At 37.8% G+C, this 23,179-nt stretch overlaps 1 protein-coding gene across 1 annotated transcript; it reads left to right on the top strand.

The window, feature by feature from the left end:
• Positions 1-541: 541 nt before the first annotated feature.
• Positions 542-22,410, top strand: PLEKHF2 (pleckstrin homology and FYVE domain containing 2). The gene is made up of 2 exons (XM_003268327.4): positions 542-860; positions 20,855-22,410. The coding sequence occupies exon 2, from the start codon at positions 20,869-20,871 to the stop codon at positions 21,616-21,618; it is 750 nt and encodes a 249-aa protein (XP_003268375.1). The 5' UTR covers positions 542-860; positions 20,855-20,868; the 3' UTR covers positions 21,619-22,410.
• The last annotated feature ends 769 nt before the right edge of the window (positions 22,411-23,179 follow it).

Below are 23,179 nucleotides of genomic sequence, written 5' to 3'. Positions count from 1 at the left end.
AAGTTTTGAAAAGACCAGAATTCTAAAGTATGCATTTAAAAGAAAGGGCTGGGTGGAGCACGTGGGGTATGTATGGGCAGTTCCCTTGCTTTCAAGAGGAGGGATTTTAGGTAAAGCAAAGGGAAAGTGTGACGGAAAGGACTGCTGTGCTAAATGGGAGCAGCAAATGCCAGTACCGACGCCTTTGGGCATTTAGATCCAAAGCCTGCCTTTCTCGTTCTTCAGTTCCCTGGGGAGGCCTGTTGTGGGTGGGGAGGTGTCTTCCTTCTATTATTCCAGTCTCCCTAAGAACTTCGTAGGCAGTTGAGCAATACTTTCTAAGGGCTGGTCGGAGTCAGGAAAGTCAGGTAAGGCGCCTCACGTGCACCTCAACGCGTCGCGGGAGCGCCTCCAGACCTCACACATGAACAAGCTCCGCCCGCGTCCGGCCTGGATGGGTGTGGCCTCCGCCAAAGGCCCCGCCCCTAGAGCGCGTCGCGAGGGGCGCGAGGGGCGGGGCGAGGGAACTGGCAAGAAAGGGCGGGGAGCGAGCGGTGTCGGTGTGCTCGTGCCCGCGCGCTCGCGCCCGGAGTGGGGACGGGGGCGCGCCGGTGCGCGCGCAGGGGAGAGGCCAGCCCAGGCAGCCGTTGTCGGGTTCGACTGGAGGGGCGGGGGAGTCACCTGCGAGCGGCTGCGCTGGCGGCCCGCCCGCCCACCGCGTCTGGATCGCGCCGGCTGCGCGGAGCTGCGGACCGCACACACCCTGGAAGGCCCCGGCGGCGAACGGGCAGAGTCCGCGCCCTGCGTCCGCGACCAGGAGTATCGGACCTTCGCCTTCGCTGCCGCTGCCGCTGCCGCCGCCGCCGCCCGCGGCCGTCGGGGTAGGTGAAGCCCGGGTGGGTGGTCCGCCGGCTCCTGACGGGCCGGGAGGGGAGACGCGAAACTTTCCGGGCGCTTCCTCCCGCGGTCCCGGAGCCGTCGCAGCGCCGGGAGGTGTCGTCGTCGCGGGCGGTGGCGGCCGACGCCATGTTGGGGTCTGTGAGAAACGGGGCGCTCCCGGCCGCTCCCCTCGCGCCGGGGCCGGCCCGCGGGCCAGTTGCCGCCGCCGTCCCGCCAGCCCGGGAGCGAGCCGCGCCCGCCGGTAGGACGCCGCCGCCGCCGCCGCCGCGGGGGAATGGGGGCCGCCAGGAGGGTCGGGTCCACGGGTCTGCGGGGCGGGGGCCAGCGGACGCGGGAAGGAGCTCCGAGGCCGGGCGAGAAGTTGTGGGGCCTGAGGACGGGGGTCCCGGACACGGCCGGGGGCGTCTCAGGGTCGCAACAAATTTCTGGCCGAAAAGTTTGCAGGGTCTGCGTGTCGGGGACCTTGTGACCTGAACTACATATTTGTATGTCACTTGGGAGAAAAAAATGGCCCTGCAGAACTTGCTCTGATAGAAGCGATGGTTTATTTATTTGGAGCCTTTTAAAGTTTTATGATCCTTTGCCGATTTTTCCTTTTAAAAACGTGATTGAAGGCCGAGAGCGCGCTGCCGGTGTTGCTTGAATAGCCTTGTGTGCTCTCCGTACATTCCAGCAATAGCGAGTGTGCGGTGGAAGTGGGTATGAAGGTTACGGACACCTAAGCCCTCCTCGGTAATTCATAGACTCACAAAACACGTTGTTGATAAATGCCTTCTTTGTCGTGTTGTGTAGTACGTTGCTGAAGAGACTCATTAAAGAAAGATTTAGACACAAACTTTGAGAGTCTTAAAGGCATGTGTTCTCTTAAGAAGTGATCTTGACAGTTTGAAGTTTTTTTCCCCTCCCTTTAGTTTCTTAAGGGTGAATGCCTACCGCGTTTTGAGCATTTACTTTTTTTTAATACTCTGGTAGCTCGTGGGGTCTTCACGTTAATTCAGTATTAACGAAGGCTTCATTATAATCTCTTTGGGTCCCGACCACACGGGGGATGAATGGTATTAAGCTATTTATTTGGAAAGCACACGTAATCGGCCTCTAAATAAAACTAGTGTAGTGACTAAGCATCAAAAGAAAAGATTCAGCCTCAGTAAATGAATCTAAATGATTTTTAAATAAAGACATCTTGCTTTAAAATTCTGTTAAATGAACTGAAAAGGCTCTTAAATACAGTAAGTCCTAAAACCCCAAATTCTTGGAGAATTTTACTTTTTAGATCTAAATATACAGCTTCTGCTCATATTTGGTTGTCCATTTCTTTTTCCTTTTTTCTCTTTTTCCTTTCTTCCTTTTCCTTTTCCTAGACAGAGTCTCTCTCTGTCGCCCAGGCTGGAGTGCAGTGGTGTCATCTCGGCTCACTGCAGCCTCAACCTCCCGGGGCTCAGGTGATCCACCTCGGCCTCCTGAGTAGTTAGGACTACAGGCGCGCATCACCACACCTGGATAATTTTTGTTTGAATTTTGTGGAGACAAGGTTTTGCCATGTTGCTCAGGCTCTATTGCCAATTTCTGTTGTTCTTAAAAATTCTTTTAGTTTTGCTTCATTGTCAAGTAAATGCCATTATAATATCAATTTTTTATTTAGAAATGAAATTAACTAATTTCACAAAAGTAGCAGCCAAGCTGGTATTTAACTGAGATCTTATGACTCTGAAGCCTTTTCATTTTTCCTATAGCATAACTTTATAGGATACATAACTCAGTCTTCTGGAGCAGTCTGTCCATCTCGTTTGCCCTTATCACTGCTCTGACTTGAATTTAGTTCTTCAGTATAAATACTTATTTCCCAGCGAGCTGATTTACAGGTGATCCTTGTGATGAAATTTTTTCCTTAAAAATACTTAAGCCTATACTCTTTGACGCCTTTTCTGCTCTGTTCTCTCATTCCACTCCCTTTCCCTCCCCAGAAATCAATTAATTTCTCCCATGGTATTACTGTAAATATCGCATAGATCTGTCATGACATCTCCTTGACAGCAGGCAACACATCGGGTCTGATTTGCCTCTTCATTCCCTGCATGCCAAGAACATAGCAGATGCTCAGGAAAGGTTTGAATGGATGAGTACACATATGTTTGTTCCTTGTAAATATGCTTCATGAATTTCCTATGAAGTTGTAAATTCCATGAGCATCATAGTTAAATCATCTTTGTAGTCTTTTTCCCAGTACATGCCATCAACTCCATTAAATCCACAAATTGGTTTATTTTATGTGTGTGTATACACACACACACATACACACATATATATGTTTTGTTGTTGTTTTCTTGAGAATTTAACTTAGTAACTGAGTGAATTTTCGCCTGGGGGTACAGAACTTGAATATTTATGAAATTTCTAAGTAGATAATGGATTAAAGTATAATTACTGATGTATGAGAGAGAAGCTATGGATCATCAAAAGGATTAGAATCATAATTTTAAGTGTGATTGAATGTATTTGAACTTGATGGAAATACTGTTAATGCTTGAAAAATTTAAAGGTCATATTTATACATTTAAGCTCTTGGAACAGATCTCATTATAGCTATCAATTATTGTTTTGCTGGAATTGTCTTAGAATTTTTAGAATGCCCCGCTTAATAGGAAGTATATGAAAAATTTTTTTGTTATCTTTGATGAACCAGCTTTGTACATGAGCTGCCTGCTTAATATTTAAAAGCAATGTATGTGTTGACTTAACTGAATAAAAAATACTTCACGGATACACTTTCACAGTGCTGTTTTAAGTTGGAAAACCTCTCTTGGTTAAGGTGTTTTGTAATTCTGTAATGCCTATAGAATTCAGGGTTTATTTCCTGCCCCCACCCAAGATAACTTTCTCCCCTGTCAAACTGTAAACCACAAATTAATGTGCTCAATTTAGGGAGGTCCTGGGAAGAGAATAAAAGGCATTCAGATAGTTGCTGTGAGTGCACTGGAAAGAAAGCAAGTTGCATGTAGGATGGACTGGAACAAATAAACCTTGTCCTGACTCAGCTCCTTGCTGGCTTGTGACTCTTGAACAAGCCGCTTCACTTCTGTAAGCTTCACTGGACTCATTTGTGAAATGGGCACAGAAATATTTGCCTCAATGTTAGCGTGAGGGTCACCCAAGATTCGATGTTTGTGGAAGGGCCTGGAATACGATAGTAGGTATTATTTTAACAAATGAACAGAGTGGCAGTGAATTATATAGAATCATAGAATTTAAAAATTTTTAAAGGGAAGCAGCCTGTAGGAATACCTAGTTCAGTTTTCAGCCTTGGCTGCACATTAAAATCTCCTGAGGAGCTACTTAAAAATAATATTGCCTGGATCCCACCCCAGGACAAATAAATCAGAATTACTGGGTTTGGGGACAGAACAAAGGTAATTTTGCCGCTTTTTTAAAGCATCCCCGATTTTAGTGTTCAGTCAGGTGGAGAACCTTTGATTTAACTCAATTTCCCATCTCCTTTCTTATGCTTTTCATTTTGTAGTTGAATAAAATGCAGAGGGGTTAGCTGCCAGCCAGATTCCTATCAGTCAGGCTAGAAAGGATGTATTAAATATTTGCAGCTGAGGAAAGCGAAGTGCATAGAGGTTAAGTAAGGGTTACATTCATTTCTGGCCAGAATGGCCACATTTGGAACTACACTTCACTAACTCCAGTGACCCTCACTGCTACTCTACAGCAGCAGCCTACATGTTATGACCATGTTACTTGTCATCATTCAGAACCACTCTACCTCAGGTCTTAAACTCTGTGGCCAGATGGCGATGCAAGGGTCTGTTTTCTGTTTTTCTTTTCTGTCATAACTGGTGAAACAGCTTTTTGTCCTTATTGTCACCTCTAGTCCCTCCTAGGCCATTAGTTGTCTTCCTTCTTTTCAACTTTGAACTCTGTAGTTCATGTTCTAACCATGAACTCACTAGACCACATAGTCCCTCCTCTTCTTGACCTTTGCTGGGTATAACTGGTCAGTTTTCTACTTTTGTCCCTGCCCCACACTCGCCCCCAAAGTCACGCTTTGGTGATTGTTACATACTTGTTTTCTACCTGCTTTATACTAGTCACTTTCTAATCCTTTTCTTATCCCCAAGTTGACTTATTTTCTCTGTTGGTTTTTCACTCTAGTCAGGTTGCTAACCCAAGTCTCGAAACACTTTGAGCAGATGACCTTGCTTCCTTCTAAAATGATTAACATTTTATGATGTGAATTTTCTATTTTCTTCTTTGCACCAACTTCTTCATCTCCCCCCGCCCCCCATTTTCAGAAGTGGAACTATTTTTAAGTCTTTGTACTTGTTTCATTTAAACAACAATTGGGGAAAAATAAAGATTTTTGTGTTCTTTGCTCATATTTTTATTACTTGTACATATAACTATATTTTACTTTTTATACTTATATTTTTCTACACATTCTTCTTTGTATTTTCTTCCCAAACTAAAAGGCTTTATTTGTCTATGAGAGAATGTGTTCATTATAAGATAATTAGGCATATCAAAATATTATTAGTCTAGTACTTAGAGATAACCACTACTAACTTTTTGGTGCGTATCAACCACTTTTAAATAACAAATAGGCTTATACTAGATGTGCTACTTAGCAACTTTTATTTAATAAAATGCTTTAACAATTTTTCACATTAAATATTGTTTTCTAAAAAACTGCCTAAAAATTAATGAATGTGCCGTAATTTATTTAGTCTCCTATTGTTAAATATTTAAGTTGTTTCCAGCTTTTCTATATTATAGACAAAGCTACAGTGAACTTCATGTGAACAACTTTGTACACTTTTAATTTTTGTATATATTATTGGAAATAGAATTGTTGTATAAACTTTCTAAAGCATTTATATTGCCAAAATGGCATTTAGAAAAGTTGTTCCAGTGTGTATACAGTATTGTCAAGAATATGAGGGTCCATTTTTACCACATCTTAGGTGAGTAATATATGAGTATCATTTTAATTTTTATTTCTTTGATTGGGACTGAGAGTCATTTTTTAAATTTACTGGTCATTTTCATTTTTTTATAAATTGATATTTGTTTCTTATTTTTCTGTTGGGATATTTTCCTTTTTTCTTGTGAATTTACAGGAGCCCTTTGTATATTACAAATGTTGGCCGGGTGCGGTGGCTCACACCTGTAATCCCAGCCCTTTGGGAGGCCAAGATGGGCAGATCAGATTGCTTGAGTCCAGGAGTTTGAGACCAGCCTGGGCAACATGGCAAAACCCCGTCTCTACAAAATATACAAAAATTAGTTGGGCAGGGTGGCACGCCTATAGTCCCAACTACTCAGGAGGCTGAGGTGGGAGGATCCCTTGAGACTGGGAGGTAGAGGTTCCAGTGAGTTGAGATTGTGCCACTGCACTCCAGCCTGGGTGACAAAGCAAGACCCTGTCCTGTCAATCAATCAATAAATGTTGATCCTTTGCCATATTACTTTAATATTCTTCCCCCAATTATGAAGTTTTAAAAGTTTAGGTAGTAAATTTTTTCTTTTATGATGGTTTTTTATGATATATTTAACTATTCCTCAGCTAGAAATTTAGGTTTTGTTTTTCACTATTAGAGTTAATGCCAGAGGGAAAACTTTTTATATGCCACACCCCCTCACCCCCTTTCTCCAGTTTATTTCTCCAGGATAAATGTTTGTGGGTAAAAATTTCAGATATTTTATTGTTATACATTGCCATTAGTCCTTGATTTTTGTTTTTTTTCCATGTGTCCCACTGCTGATTGTGACCTTTTGGCAGGTTATTTAGTCTCTGAGAGTTGTGAAACATATGAGAGCAGGTTGAAAAGGTGCTTTGTGCTCCTCTGTGTCCCATTCTTTTTTCTCTTAAATTTTCCTCCTGCTTTCTAAACTAGGGGTTCCCCAAAGTTTAGTCCTCTGCCCTCGTTTTTCTTCCAGCATCAGCTAGCATCTCTAGGTGGGTGACTACCAAATCTCTCTGTCCCGGAGCTCCCTCCCCATCCTGGCATCTCTGTCTCGCAGATGTGTTTGTCTTGTGGATGCCCTGGAGGACTTCAAGATAAATATGTCCCAAACTGATTTCTTCTTTCTCCTGAAACAAAGCTAGCATTTGCCCAGTGGCTTACCCTTAAGCCTTTGAAGTCATCTTACAGTCCCTTTTCATCCATGTGTTCAGTTATTTCCTAAATCCTATCTGCTATGCCTCAGTTATCTGCCAATTATTGTGGTTCAGGCTTTTCTTACCTTTCATTTAGAGATTGTTGTAATCCTCATATGACTGTTTTCTTTGTCTTCAGTCTTGCTTCTTCATATTCTCTTCAGTCCGTCCCGTGTACTGCTTCTGTGTCTGATTAATATTTTCCTATTTAAAAACCTTTGTCTTCCCATGGCCTGTGTAATAAAGTGTAAACTCTTCTATCTGATGCTTGCTTTCTTTTGCAGTTTGTCTCATCCCTATCTTACCAGACTTTTTATCACTATGCCTTTCTCCTGACCCTGCCTCCTCTGGCCTAGGCTCCATTATTTCCTCTCTGGGGGAATAGACTTGTGTACCATCATCCATCCCCAAACCCCAGATAGTTTGAGCTACTACTTTTGCTTTAAGGCCCAGCTTGAATTTCTAGTCCTTACAAGACGTGTTCCTAGATATTCTACCTGGTCAAAATTACATCCCACCTCAACTCCTTGGCACTGGGACCTTCATCACTGTTTTTTTTTTTTTTTTTTTTTTAAAGTTAAAAAGTTTTTGGCTTGTTTTTCCTCTGCTGTTTTAGACTTTGCACAGATTTAAGTTAATTGTATACCTCAGTTTGTAGCACATTATAGGGATACCAAACCCCTTCCTTGTTTCGTTTTTTTCCTTCTTTGTCGGTTACTCCCATGATAATCTTTCCTATAGAAACACAACTGAATTATATATACTTGTCTATATAAATATGAGAATATAGCTGTCTTTGTGTTCCTCAGAGGTTTTCAGTTTTGAGTATCTTCTGTCCTTTAATACTGCTTTGCACAGAGCAAGTGATAATAAATGTTTGACTACTTGGAATTCATTAAAAAATAATGGTTTTATTTGCTTTTGAATTAATCACTTAGACTAAAACCCTGGAGATTAATTTTAACTTTACTCTTCTATATCCAGTCTGCAATTCTGAATCTGACCCATCCTTTATTTTCCTATTGTAAGCTTCAGACTCTTCATCAACTTTCCCCTCTATTTTTGCAGTTACTTTTCAACTGGATCCTGTTTTCAGTCTCTTCCTTCTCAATTTATCTTTCATTGTTTCTACAGTTATCTTAGAAAAATCCAGATCAGATCAGGCCACTCCTTCCAAAAGTTTCAGAAGGAAGTCTTGGATATTAACAAGATTTTTTCTTATTTTTCCCCTCTTTTCCCACTAAATAACTCCCCTACAGCCTCTGCTGCAGCTGTACAGTGTGACTTTTTTTTTTTTTTTTTTTTTTTTTGAGAGGGAGTCCTGCTCTGTGGCTCAGGCTGTAGTGCAGTGACGTGATCTTGGCTCACTGCAACCTCTGCCTTCTGGTTTCAAGCAATTCTCTTGCCTCAGCCTCCCAAGTAGCTGGGACTACAGGTGCATGCCACCACACTTGACTAATTTTTGTATTTTTTTTTTTCTTGGTAGAGACGGGGTTTCACTGTTGGCCAGGCTGGTCTCGAACTCCTGACCTCAAGTGATCCAGTTGCCTTGGCCTCCTAAAATGTTGGGGTTACAGGTGTGAGCCACTGCACCTTGCCCAGTGTGACTTTTTATGTGCATTTTTTACTTGCAAAGCTTTGTGCCTTTATTTAGCCATTTTTTTGCCTTCTTAAATTCCGCTCATTCTTCACAACCTGTTTTCAGTGTTCAAATGCTGTATTCTCTGTGCCATGCACTCACTCTTTGCTTTTTTTGCTTCCTTACTACTTTGCTAATATTTTTATTATAGTACTTATCTACTTGTGTTCTGTATTAAACCTTGTGGCATATATCTTATTTCCTAGTGTCTGCTTTGTTTTTTTTTCCACCAAACATATAAACCTTGAATGTAGTGAGCAGGTTGTAACTGTTTTGAATGATACTAAAGAAAATTAGTCAGGGATGTGACAGGATAACTAATTCCTCAGTAGTGTTTTAGTTGAGCTTTAGCAGGTTTATTTTTCAGATATTATTTAATTAATTAATTTTTTTCTTGAGACAGGTTCTCGCTCTGTGGTCTAGGCTGCAGTGCAGTGGTGCAGTCATGATCCACTGCAGCATTGGCCCCCCAGGCTCAAGCTATCCTCCCGCCTCAGCCTCCCGAGTAGCTGGGACCACAAGTGCACTCCGCCACACCTGGCTAATTTACGTAGTTTTGGTAGAAATGGGGTTTCACCATGTTGGCCAGGCTGGTCTTGAACTCCTGGTCTCAAGGGATCTGCCTGCCACGGCCTCCCAAAGTGCTGGATTACAGGCTTGTGCCATTGTGCCCAAGCTATTTTTTAGATACTATCCAATGCTTTCTTTACAGCTGTCAGCACTGCACAGCTGCCCCTGTACAAATACTTTTATAAATGATGTGAATTTTTGAATCTGAGTTTTGTGATGATGAAAATATGCACGTAATCATCATTTTTTATTTACTAACTAAACAGCTGTGCTTTTTGGAGAAAGAAGAAATCGTTTATATATATTATCATGAGATTGAAATTTTTTAAAAAACAGTATCTGCCTTGCTCAATACTTACAATTTTTAATTACATACTGTACTTAAATGGGCCACAACATTTGCTTGTAAATTTAAAATCTGTGGGTCTAGTGAAGCAGTTGATGGGTAGGGTGTGGTTCCTGTTTTCTGTGAAAATTAATATAGATGTTAAAAATGAAGTCTTTGATTTTCGTCAAACTCAAGATTGAGAGCTGCTGCCACTGCCACTTCTAACTGCTGATCATATTCAGTTCAGTGCACATTGGCACATTGATGCCATTTATGCAAGCATTTTGTTAGGTGCTGTTGCAAATACAAAGTTGGAGGAAATAATCATTTTTTTTTTTTTTTTTTTTTTTGAGACGGAGTCTCGCTCTGTCGCCCAGGCTGGAGTGCAGTGGCACTATCTCGGCTCACTGCAATCTCCGCCTCCCTGGTTCACACCATGCTGCCTCAGCCTCCCAAGTAGCTGGGACTACAGGCGCCTGCTACTGCGCCCGGCTAATTTTTTGTATTTTTAGTAGAGACGGGCTTTCATCATGTTAGCCAGGATGGTTTCGATCTCCTGACCTCATGATCCGCCCGCCTTGGCCTCCCAAAGTGCTGGGATTACAGGCGTGAGCCACCACGCCCGACCTGGAAATAATTTTTTTAAGGAACCTCCACATATGTTGGGAATGAGCAAGTCCACACATTTTTATGAAACAAATAGACTATAAGTGCTATAAAGTGGTACAAATAAAATGGTGTGAGGATTTACCTGGCCATAGGATATACCCAGCCACAATATTTGGCTGTGAGGCTATTGAACTGAGTGTGTCTTGAAGAACTGGTGAGATTTCAGTAAATACAGAAGAACAAAGGAGGGAAGACATGTGGAGCTTAGAGGTAGGGAAGGAAGCCCAGAGCATATTCTGGCAATAGCTAGTAGTCTGGTTTGACTATAACAGAGAATGTAGAGAAAGAGGTAAAACTGGAAAGATAGATTGCAACAGGTTAGGACTTGACTGTGAAGGGCTTTGAATACCAGGTTAAGGATTTTAGATTTGATTCTGTTGGCCAAGGAATCTGGTTTCTGGATAGACTTACCGGATTATAGCTATAGTTAACGAATATTAATCTTGCCTTGTGTAGGATGATTTAAATCAAACTTGTCCAGTCTGCAGCCCACGGGGGACAGCTTGGAATGTGACCCAATACAAATTTGTTAACTTTTTAAAAAACATTATGAGATTTTTTTTGTGTGTGGTTTTTTTTTCTTTTTCTCTTTTTTTCTTTTTTTCTTTAGCTCATTAGCTATCATTAGTGTTAGTGTATTTTATGTGTGGCCTGAGACAATTCTTCCAGTGTGGCCCAGGGAAGCCAAAAGATGGGACACCCCTGATTTAAATAATAAAAATTTGGAGGGCTTGTTTAGAACTTGAAGTCTGTATTCGTTCCCTCTCTCCTACCTCTCTAAAGATGTTTTTAAACCTCCAGTGTGACTGTTCTGATTTTCCAAACTCATTTTCTAAAATATTCAACTATGACTTAGTTGTTCTTATGTACTGTTTCTCTATCAAATGTATATTTGAAACTGCCTTTACTAGTACCCTAAATTAGTCATAGCTTTGCCTTTTACTTCCTTTTAGTATTTGAAGAATCATTTTGAGTATATCTTATGGTTATTACCATAGATGTGTAATTTTTTTTCCTCTTATTTTGTCATTGGCCATTCCAAATACATAATATAGGTCCATATGCAAAAAATACTAATGTAATATTTATTTCTGAAGGTGAAGGTATAATGGAAAGAATATGCATTTAAAAAAAAAGGGGGGTGGGCACGGTGGCTCACGCCTGTAATCCCAGCACTTTGGGAAGCCGAGGCAGGTGGATCACCTGAGGTCAGGAGTTCGAGACCAGCCTGGCCAACATGGTGAAACCTTGTCTCTACTAAAAATACAAAAATTAGCAGGATATGGTGGTGGCCACCTGTAATCCCAGCTACTTGAGAGGCTGAGGCAGAATTGCTTGAGCTCGGGAGGCAGAGGTTGCAGTGAGCCGAGATTTTGCCATCGCACTCCAGCCTGGGTGACGAGAGCAAAACTCTGTCTCAAGAAAAAGAAAAAAAAAAAAAACCAACCCAGAAAAAAAACAAAACTGTGAGGCCGTTTGATAATTGCTTAGCTAGTTAGTTCATGACTCAGTTTTTTTGTAAAATTAATGATCACTTAACAAAAGATTATTAAATGAAAGAGTATAATGTGGATGTGCGGGTGCTGAGCGAATGTTACTTCCTTTTTTTCTTTCTTAGCTGAGACTGTAGAATAAGTCTACTTTTAAGTAATAGGCATATTTGGTGCCTATGAGAGATTTAAAGAAAAAAAAAAACTGACCTCTCTAAATGTGAATCAGAATTTTGAAGTTTCCATTTTTCTCAATCCAGTTTTAATACATTTAAAATTAACATATGAAAGTTTTGTCTTACCAAAGAAATGAACCTCTTCCTTTTATCACTAATAATTTCTACAACACATACTGTGTAGTCGGTTGGCCACAGTGGCAGAAATGCTGGTGGGAAGGGGCAGAAAAAATCTTGACCTCTCTTTTTGATGGAATAAGTAGAGTTTACTAAAATTCCAAATGCAATTTGCTAAATTTTCAAGTATTTCTTTCTTTTTTTTTTTTTTTTTTGAGATGGAGTCTCACTCTGTCACCCAGGCTAGAGTGCAGTGGCATGATCTCGGCTCACTGCCAGCTCCACTTCTCGGGTTCAAGCCATTCTCCTGCCTCAGCCTCCTGAGTAGCTGGGACTACAGGCACCCGCCACCACGCCCGGCTAATTTTTTGTATTTTTAGTAGAGACGGGGGTTTCACCGTGTTAGCCAGGATGGTCTCGATCTCCTGACCTTGTGATCTGCCCGCCTTGGCCTCCCAAAGTGCTGGGATTACAGGCATGAGCCACCGTGCCCGGCCAAGTATTTCTTTTTTGCTTTATCATCCTAATGATTTATTGAGACTCTTACCAAGAATTTTCTGATTATTATTCTGGTTACTAAACTGTAGAACTTTTGAAAGTAAGAACTGTCTTGTCCCTTGCAGATGGTAGGTACTCAGAATATTTGTTCATTTGACTTAGATGTGTTAAGAGAGGAATAGTTTACTTTACTATTATACATTTGCTCAGGAGGATGTACCTTTGGTAGTTTATTGCTGTTTGTTTTTACCTGCATTCTCCAGTTGCTTGTTAGTTTCTCCCTTTCCTTTTACATTTTCTGTAAAGTTTCAATCCAGCAGTAACACGGATTTTAAAATCTTGATTGAGATTAAAAGAGTCATAAATTTGATTAAAAATTAACTTGTAGACAAGTCTACAGTGAACCAGAAAATATGGCCCATTTACTGTCAAAGACTCACTATTTTAAGGACTGAAAGGGCTTTAAAAATTATTTATGTTTTCTTCTTTAAAAAAAAAAAAGGTAAAAAAAAAAAGGTAAGCAATTTGTATGAAATCACTTATTTAGTGTCTGAACCAAGATTAGAATCCAGGTCCTTTAGTTCATAGTTCATTGGTTTTCCACTGTAATGCACAGTTGAATACTGAAGCTCACTGATAACAGATCTCATGGGTATATGTAAGAAATAAAATTAGATTTGTTTTCATTTTAAACTCACCTGTAAGGATGAGATAAGAAGTATTGATTTCCAGTAGGGAGAACTAGGACATAGTAGTCTATGACATTTGGTCTCTCTTCTCAATTGTAAGTAGGATTCTGTGTCTTTTTTTTTTTTTAAAGAGTTTTTTATCTTCTAGTATTACATTTTTAACAGGTGGTAGACACCCCACTGAAGAACATGTTACTTTAAAAGCAAGATATTACCAAAAGACTAGGATGGAGCTTAGACAATGTAAATGCAGTTCTTGTCTGCAGTGTGAAGAAGATAACTTGAAACCTTTCATTATTTTTAAAAATTGTTATATAAAAGCTGGCTTTATAAAAGATATGCTTCTGCTCTAATTTTTACGTTTTAACTGTGAATTAACACTGCCAGGCACTGCTGGAAAAGAAGACAAAGAACGTAAAAAAAAAAAAAAGTCAAATGGAAAACTGTTGAAATTAATGGAATTCTATGAAATACCTGAATGTGAAAAGAAACAAGTATCAATAGTTTTCCTATTAACAGTTTTAACTAATTAGAAAAAATACTGTAAAAAAGAGCTTAGATTCAAAGTGGCAACAAAAAGTATACAAAATCTGGGAGCCTATTTAAGAAGTATAACTATCTTACGGAAGAAACATACAAAATTACTATGCCATAAAAGATTTGAAGCCTTGGGAAGAGATAACTATCACCCTTAAATGCTCAAAACTGTAAAGATGTTAATTCTAAAGTAATTTATGGATACAGTGTAAGTTTCATCAACATTTCAGTGGGATTTTATTCTTTTATTTATTTATTGTAATTAAAAAATGGTTCTAAACCTTAGCTAGATGTTACAATTATATGAGGAGCTTTAAAAATACTCTGGTGCACGGGTCTTACCCTGCATACCCCAGACCAATAAAATTAGACTATCTGGGGGAAGAATCTAGGTATTGGTGTTTCTTAACCCTTGATATTTATCAGCAGAGTTCATTGTTCTTAATTTTGGGTTTTTGGTTTCTTAGTGGTTCTAATTATTATATTGATTTCATATTTTATAACTCATTTCAGAGTCTTCCAAAGAACAAAAACAAAATTTACTTATTTTAAAAAGCAAAATAAAACTCATTTCTAGTGTGCAGTTACCATATGGTTTCATTGGGCATTTGTAAATCTAAGATATATTATGGGATCTTAGTGATTTTGCTTTTCCTATATCTTGAAGCATTTTGCTATTTCATTTTCCTGCGAATTATTTAATCATTATTCATTAATTTCCCCCAATTATGCCAAAAGGAAGAAAATGGAAGAGTGATAGAATTGCCAAGAAGGATGATGCAATGGTGAAATATAGCATCACTACTGTATCATTTCTCAAAAATATGAAAACAGTTTTGAGATCACCTTTTTTAGCGTTTTTCTTCTAAGCTTTCATCTAACGTATTTGGGACTTCATATTTTTTCATTTTTTATTTTCTGTCTTTAATAGTGAAGAAAAAAAGGCAAAGGAGACATTTCAGAACTATTAGACAAGTCAGAAGATAAATGCAAAGAAACAACACTTAATAATGATAGTGAATTTAATTGTGTAAGTGAAACCTTAGACTGTGAGTCTTCAAATGATGATTTCCTAGATGAGTTTTTTTAAACTCAAGAATTAATGAACAATATTTCTAAGTACAAAAAATGGAAATAATACACGTTATGCATTCAAAGTTTCATTCAAAGGATGTTTCCTATTTTGGATATATATACCTTTAATATCAGAGAAAGATGGAATTAAAAGATTTGTTATGTTTAAGTTTTTATAAAGCTTTCTCTTAAAGTTTTTTTAAAAACTACCCCTTTATTCTTATTTTTGTAAGTTCGTCATAAAATTACTTAAAATATTAAAAACAAAAAGTATTTTGGACCCAGATAGTCAATTGAGGGTGAACATTTTTTTCTGATATGCCAGAGATTAAATCTGCCTTGTGATTCCAATGGGAAGCTAAGGTTGAGAAGCACTGTTCTAAGTAGATTTTATCTGGACAAATAAACAAGATTAGTTAAAATGTTTTTAAGAAAGTTGAGTAATGGTCTAGAATAGAGCTACCAGATATATAGTACTGACATAAGAATTATGAAACAGATTAGTGGATTAAAGCAGATAGCCCAGAAGCAGATCTTAGAATAGGTAAAAATTTAATATGAGAGTGACATCAATCAGTAGATTAGATTACTAACAGCATTAATGCAAGCTACCACTCATTGGACTGCTTGCTGAACGTTTTATATGGGTTATCTCATTCATCTTTTCCCTGATGTATCTGCTATTATTTCCATCTACAAGTAAGGATATCTGAGGTCACACAGTTCTTGGTGTTTCTGGAACAATTAGCTCTTTTAGAATGCAAATATTTGAAAAGCAAAAAAGTGTTTTTATGTGTGCCAGAATACATTTTAGGTGGATAAAATAATTAAATGTAGAGTTTGTGTCATAAAGCATAGATAATAAATTCGTGCATCTGATATCTGGATAGGGAAGCTTAGGAGTGATGGAAGAAAAATAGCGCAAAGAAAAGATCTGTAAGTTTAACTGCTTAAGAAATACAACTGACATCATGTCAAACACCATAAAACTATAGATTAATATACTAGGAAAACAAAAAAGAGATTAATAGTCTTTATGTGCAACACATGCATAGATTAATAACTTCTAAATATATAGTCTTTAAAATGCAAGTGATTAATAAACACATTAGAAAATCATTGACCTCATTAGGTAGCTACGGAAGAAAACATTCAATTAAATTAAAAGTATTTTCCTTCCTATCTTAGGACCTTTGCTTATGGTATTTCCTTTGCATGGCTGACTCCTCATCCCTTAAGACTCAGTTTATAATACAACCTCAGTGAGGCCTTTTTGTACTACTCAATCTAAATGAGTTTTCCCCTGTATCTCGACAACCGGCTTATTTCCTTCATTGTACTTCATCTTTTGGAATTACCTATTTATTTATTTATGGGCTTTCTCTTCCACTGGCCTCTAAGCTCTGAGAAGAAAAGCGTAATACCCAGCATCTAGAGAGTGCTCAGTGAATAATTGTTGAATGAATAAACACTAAATAAAAGTGAGTAAAATGAATAAAGCAAGATGCTTTTAAAAATCTGTCATGCTTGCTGAAATTTTTAAAGAAAAATACCATATGTAGGACAAGATGGAATGGATACTGTCATTGTGCTGCTTGGTAAATTGGTGTTACTTCCAGAATGGAAATTTTGTAAAAGGTAGCAAGATTCTTTATTCATGCCTTTTGAGCCAGTAATTTTATTTACTTCTTGGAATTTGTTCTATGAAGCCACTTCTGCAAGGGGATGGGAAAGCTTTCTCTTAGTTCTTCCTATATACACTGGTATTCTTTCCCAAGAAAAGTAGACATTAATCAAATTGGGCCATGTTTATAGCTCTCTTCTGCTTCCCCCCCTCAATGAGTAGGATATGGGAAGGACTCAGTCCTTGGCTAGGCCCTGTAATCTTGTATTCTAATCCTCTCACAAAAGTGTAGCATTTTTACTGCTTGGGGCACCTCAGTGTGCTGGAGGTAAATTTAGATTTGGGCTTTAGGGGAAGGGAGAGGCCTTGCTTAGGCCCTGAACCAAATGGTAGTGCTCTAATCCAGTTTACCAAAGAACATTATTTGGGGTATCTAGCTGTAACCCAGATAAAAGTGGTACTTTGATTTCCCTTTTGATAACCTCTCCCCACTCCTTTCTTTCCTTGCAGCCTCCTATTTCGCTACCACCATTCTCTCTTTCTCTCTCTTACATGTGTTTGTGTGTGTGTGTGCAGGGCAGCATTTATGTATTCCTGGGTTTTTTTAGTTCATTGCTTACCATCTTTTTTATGTCTAACACATACAGAAAATATTCAGGACCAAAAAGGATAATGGAAGAGGCTGCTTAAGGCCAAAGGCTTTAGGTTTTGTGCATGCCCATAGTTTTTCAGATATAGGTCACAACCCACCAATCAATCAAGTGGGCTGCCAGAATCATTAAAACAAATGAAGATAAAAGAATGCATCATTCATTGTTGAAATAATTATACGAGTGTTTGTAACCTTGCAATATAAAATGTGTTTATGTTGGTCATTGTCAAACTTTGAAAGCTATTTGCTTTGCTGCAGCCAAATACTAATTATTAATGCCCCAAACCTCGCTTAAGTTGCATCATTATTAAACAGGGAGAAAGATTTATGAACAAAGATTTAGACTTAATATGTTGAAACATTTGGACAATGAAAGATTATCAAGACAACAGCTGGGTAAATCATGACATATCCATCCTTTCAGGTGATTTGTTCAAGATAGTATTCCCTTATCTTCAGTATTTTTAGGGTTTGCAGTGAAGGTCCAGAGGTTAGTTAATAGCTTCCTTAGAGTTCTTGTAGATTCAGTGGAGTTCTAAGGAACAATTAGTATACCATAACATACTGTAACATCACAGAGAAATCAGATTTGAGGCCTGTTCTGCTGTGACAGCCTTGGGCAAGTTATTTAACCCCTCTTTGGCTGTTTACTCATCCATAAAATGGAGCTAATAGTGCATGTATCATAAGGTTGCTGTGAGAAGGAAATACAGTAATAAGTGCAAAGTGCTCAGCACATTGGTTGGACTCCCTATGAGTAGAGTTCATTCCAAGTTAAGTTTTGCTTTTACATTATTAAATATCTTTGTGCCTTAATTTCTTCATCAGCTCACAGTTCAGCTAATATTATTAGATGCTTCTTTGGGGGACAATAGAAACTCCTCTAGTAACTTCATAGGCATTTCAAACAGTTCAAATCAGAAAATAATATGAAAAACACAGTACAAATTTATGATAGTATTAATTCTCATAGTAGCAATAATAGGAAATCTGTTTGTGTTGTATATGAGTTAATTAATAACTATATATTCAAATGGGTGGACTCAGTAGTTGATTCAGGTGGAGATAAATAGATCCTTTCAGTTTTTTTTTAAAGTGCCAATGTCTTTTCCTGCTTTAGGGCCTTTGCAGTTACTCCTTTTGTCTGGAATATTCTCCCCTATCCTTACCTCTTCTTATGTCTGTCCATCTACTACAGCTGAAATGACACCATTATAGAAAGGCCTTTCCTGACCATCTAGTCTGAATAGCTCTCAGTTTCTTTTAAAAATCACTTTAAAAAAAAATCATAGCATTGATTAGTACTAGATTCTCAATTTTGTTTTCTCTTTCCCCCTCCCCAGCTAGAATGTAAACCCTGAAGAGCAGGGACTTTGCCTGTATTGTTTAATTTATTATTTTTTAAAATTTTTATCTGTTGTCACATACTCAAGTATGATCGCCTATGGTGTTTATTTTTACTTTTCCTGCAGCTAGATCCTAAGTGCCTGACAAATACTTGTGGAATGTCTGAATATAATGTAAAGTATGAAAAAATGATCCATAATTATACTTTCCAGAGATAAATTACCATTGTTGATAGTGTAGTATATATTTTGTAACTTTATGTTCTGTGTGTGCTTACATATACAGATGTCTATGATTATGCTTTTGAAATATGTATTCCATTGAGTCTAAAGATGAACATTTTTTTACTGTATTTTATGTATTTGAAATTAGTCTTATAATCAACGGTATGCTGTGGTTTAATTGGCAACATTTTTCTCTTTATGAGTTGCACATAAATATGTCTTAAAATCTATAGCATCTTAGATGTGATGAAATGTGGTATTTATTTGAAATAAAAATGAGATCAGGAAGTTCATCTCTTTTCCCCACCTAAAGATCTTGAGGATTTCCCTTGTCACTGGTTTTAGATCTATCTTATTCTCAAGATATATGATTAAGGGTGTGTCATAACTTTTTCAACCAGTTCCTCTTGATGGCTATTTGGAGCTTTTCCAATTGTTTTCCTGTTATAAACAATGCTGTGCTGATTATCCTTGTACATATCTTTATGCATGTGAGTGGAATTTATTTAATTAGATTGGTGAATACACATATTCTCTGTAGTGTACGAGGGTACCTATTTCCCTATACCTTTATGAGTACTGCATCTTAGTAAATTTAAAAATTTTTATTAATCTAAGTGAAAAATATACTGTTTAATATCATTTCTTTAATTATGATAGAGATTGAGCCTCTTTTCCTGTTTATTAGCCGTTTTTATTTCCTTTTCTGTGATGTACTTGTGCATAGGATAGTAGGCTTTTAATTGGCTGGCATATTAGTCCTAATTAGAAATCTTTCCAGTTTGGAACCACGCATTATCCTTTTAATTCTTGGGAACAACTTTTAGGCCTGCTACATCCTACCTTTGTGGAGGACAAGAGAGCTTTATAAGGACCCAAGATTTGCGGGAAGACAGAATTCAGGAATAACCAGAATTCTAGTGTCCTTTATAATGAAGACCAAGAAGGGCTATAGTGTCAGTTTTTGAGCTGAATACTGGAACTTATACTATGCTGTTAGTCTTTAAACTTTAAATGTTCTTCTTCTCAAGGCTTATTGTTCTTTAGTATGACTTGGTTATAGTATAGTAGTATTAGTTTAGTAGGTTTGAAATAGGATACAACTCTGGGACTTGAGTAAAGTCAATATTGGACTTAGAGATTAAATGTTTAGATTAATAGGGTGTTTTGCACATTGTTAAAATGTTATTAACATTTTTTAGTACCTTTTCTGTGTCAGACCATATCAGTTTCAAACAAAGCTATCAGATGATCTCTGCTTTTTAGGTTCCGCGTGGTCTCTGGAGGAACAGATTTCAGTCCTTTGGTAAAAGTGAAGCTAGAATATACATGGAATATGGATAGCTCACAGGAAAGGTTTTAGTCTAGCATGGGAGTTTAAAGAAGGCTTCCTGGAGGAGACAACGATAACCTAAACTAAGTCTTGAAGGATGAATATGAGTTAGCTGCAGTAGTAAGTAGTAAAAGGAACAACAGTGAAATGGACTACAAGTAGTAGAGTGTTCTTAGAATATGACATTTGAGGTGAAGAGTGACTTAGGGTGAGGTTAGAGTGACAAGTAAGAACCAAGTAATGAAAGGCCGTGAACACCCTGTATTTAATAGGTTAAGGGATCATTTTGAGCAATGATGGGGTCAAATTAGCGTTTTAGAGATCACTGCCCAAAGATTGATTTGGGGGCAAGACTGAAGGCCAGGACACATGTTGGGAAACAGTTCTAGTAATCCAGGTGAGAGAATTAAGGCTGTAGTTCAGTGATAATAGCTTACTGTGAAAATTGTAGTCATTTTTCTTAGTTTGTGTAACATTTTGTTCTCTATTGTTCAGAATCCCATTGAGATTACATTTCATTGAATGGGGTTTATTATTTTGCAGAGATAAGTTATGTTAATTATCCAATCATCTTTCATTCAATTATGTCTGTAGGAAGTCTATACTTTTACAAATACCTGCTTAACTAGTATGGTGCTACGTGGAGATGATAAATAAGTGTTTTTGATCATTTTAAAAATTGAGAAATGTTAGCCCTTTTGGTGTGCTCAGTAATTATCTTAGAGGGAAAGAATTTTAGAACATTTTGCCTTTGTGTAAAAGCAATGATTTGTTAGCTTAATTTATATTAATTAACCTATAGGAATTTATAATTTATATGTGCTAATTTTTTTTCTCTTTTTTAAAAGGCTATTAGTGAAAGATGGTGGATCGCTTGGCAAACAGTGAAGCAAATACTAGACGTATAAGTATAGTGGAAAACTGTTTTGGAGCAGCTGGTCAACCTTTAACTATACCTGGACGAGTTCTTATTGGAGAAGGAGTATTGACTAAGTTGTGCAGAAAAAAGCCCAAAGCAAGGCAGTTTTTCTTATTTAATGATATTCTTGTATATGGCAATATTGTCATCCAGAAGAAAAAATATAACAAACAACATATTATTCCCCTGGAAAATGTCACTATTGATTCCATCAAAGATGAGGGAGACTTAAGGAATGGATGGCTAATCAAGACACCAACTAAATCTTTTGCAGTTTATGCTGCCACTGCTACGGAGAAATCAGAATGGATGAATCACATAAATAAATGTGTTACTGATTTACTCTCCAAAAGTGGGAAGACACCCAGTAATGAACATGCTGCTGTCTGGGTTCCTGACTCTGAGGCTACTGTATGTATGCGTTGTCAGAAAGCAAAATTCACACCTGTTAATCGTCGCCACCATTGCCGCAAATGTGGTTTTGTTGTCTGTGGGCCCTGCTCTGAAAAGAGATTTCTTCTTCCCAGCCAGTCCTCTAAGCCTGTGCGGATTTGTGACTTCTGCTATGACCTGCTTTCTACTGGGGACATGGCCACATGCCAGCCTGCTAGATCAGACTCTTACAGTCAGTCATTGAAGTCTCCTTTAAATGATATGTCTGATGATGATGACGATGATGATAGCAGTGACTAAGGACACATTTGGGAGTGTTTAATCAGGTGTGGCTATCTGAGAAATCAACTGTGGGGGAAGTTGATTCTGAGCTCTCTCTCTGTTTTGTTCTAGCCATGAATTTGCCTGAGAAACTTGTAACCTATGTGCCTCAATATATTCCATAGAAAGTAGGTCCCCCTGCCTTCTCCCACTCCTTGCACTCTTCTACAGGGATAGACTTTTGCAAATATATCAGATAAATTTTTTGTTTCTTATTCCTGTTTATTTTTAGGTTATTTTCTTGGAAGGTTGGGAAAAGATGTTTGTTTAACAGATCATGTACTACATTGTTGTTTTCATTTCTGTTATAAGTAAAACTAAAAGCACAGAATGGTGGGAAAGGGGCTATAATGTGGTCCATTAATAATGTTAGTAGCTTTTTTCTAACCATCCTGTCTAATGGTTAAGACACCAGTAACAAAAACACATGATTTGGAAATACTTTGTTTGGCTTTTTCATATACCTAGTGGTGCCTTATCATAATAGCACTGTTACATGAAATAAGCCCCCTACCTTCTTACTTTCTGGTTTGTTGAAAAAATACACTGGTGCTCTTTGAAGTGATAAAATGAGTGTTTATGAATGGGTGTAATTAGGAAATACTTCTCATCTGACAGCTACAAATAACTAAGTTTGGAGGTATTTTCACTCTATATGAATAAATATTTTTCCATAAAATAGTTGTGATTATATTTTTGTTTTATATAGGTCCCAAATTATAATTGTCAAATATATATTTTAAATTAATAATAGGTTGTCATTCTTAGGAATTTGGTTTGAAATTTATCAGTTATATAGAATTGTCATACTGCATTAGCTTCTACCTTTAGTAAGACATTTTTAGATATAAATTCATCTGCTTTAACATTATTTCTGGATTGAAAATCTTATAAAACCCTTTTTTCTGGATTGAAAATCTTATAAAACCCTTGAAAATAAACAGTCTCTTTTTTACAAAGCCTGTGTTAGAGCACAGATTTACCTAGGCTTGAAGATTTGGAAGAGATAATATGTAAGAATGGCCTCAAGGCAGACCACTTTAAGTTTGGCTACACTTCATATTGTGGAAGTATTGTCTATTTCAGTGTGAAACTATCTTGAATTTGCAAATATAGTGTTATATTTTATAAAGTTTTGTAAAATCCCAAACAATATTTCTATTTTTGTAAAACAATTGTATGTGTAACCTGTATCTGAAATCATTTTGCAATCTGTGGAAATAGAGTAGCAATTGCTATTTCTAAATTGTGAACTTTAAGTCAATCTAGATTTATTTTGAGAAGTAATTGTTCACTCTTTACTTTTGAGGCAGCCATTAGGTTGAAAGTATATATTTATCATATAAAACTTGATGTGTTTTGCACTACTCTCTCCATTTATATGCTGCAAACAACTACAGTCTTTGAAATATGGAAAATCAGCAGTCTAAAGTTTGTTTTAAATTCTATATTTAAAAAATCTTCAAATCTGAACATACCGCAAATGTCATGAGAAGTTTGATTCAGTAACTTGTGATGGAGGATTCTTTGGTATCTTACT

This window comes from Nomascus leucogenys, chromosome 16, assembly GCF_006542625.1.
Source record: "Nomascus leucogenys isolate Asia chromosome 16, Asia_NLE_v1, whole genome shotgun sequence".
In the NCBI taxonomy this organism is placed as follows: domain Eukaryota; kingdom Metazoa; phylum Chordata; class Mammalia; order Primates; family Hylobatidae; genus Nomascus; species Nomascus leucogenys.
This window is presented reverse-complemented; position numbering and strand designations above follow the sequence as displayed.

Bases quoted from the DNA above. Each gene is read 5' to 3' on its own strand.
- PLEKHF2 (XM_003268327.4), top strand. From the start codon at position 20,869: ATGGTGGATCGCTTGGCAAACAGTGAAGCAAATACTAGACGTATAAGT.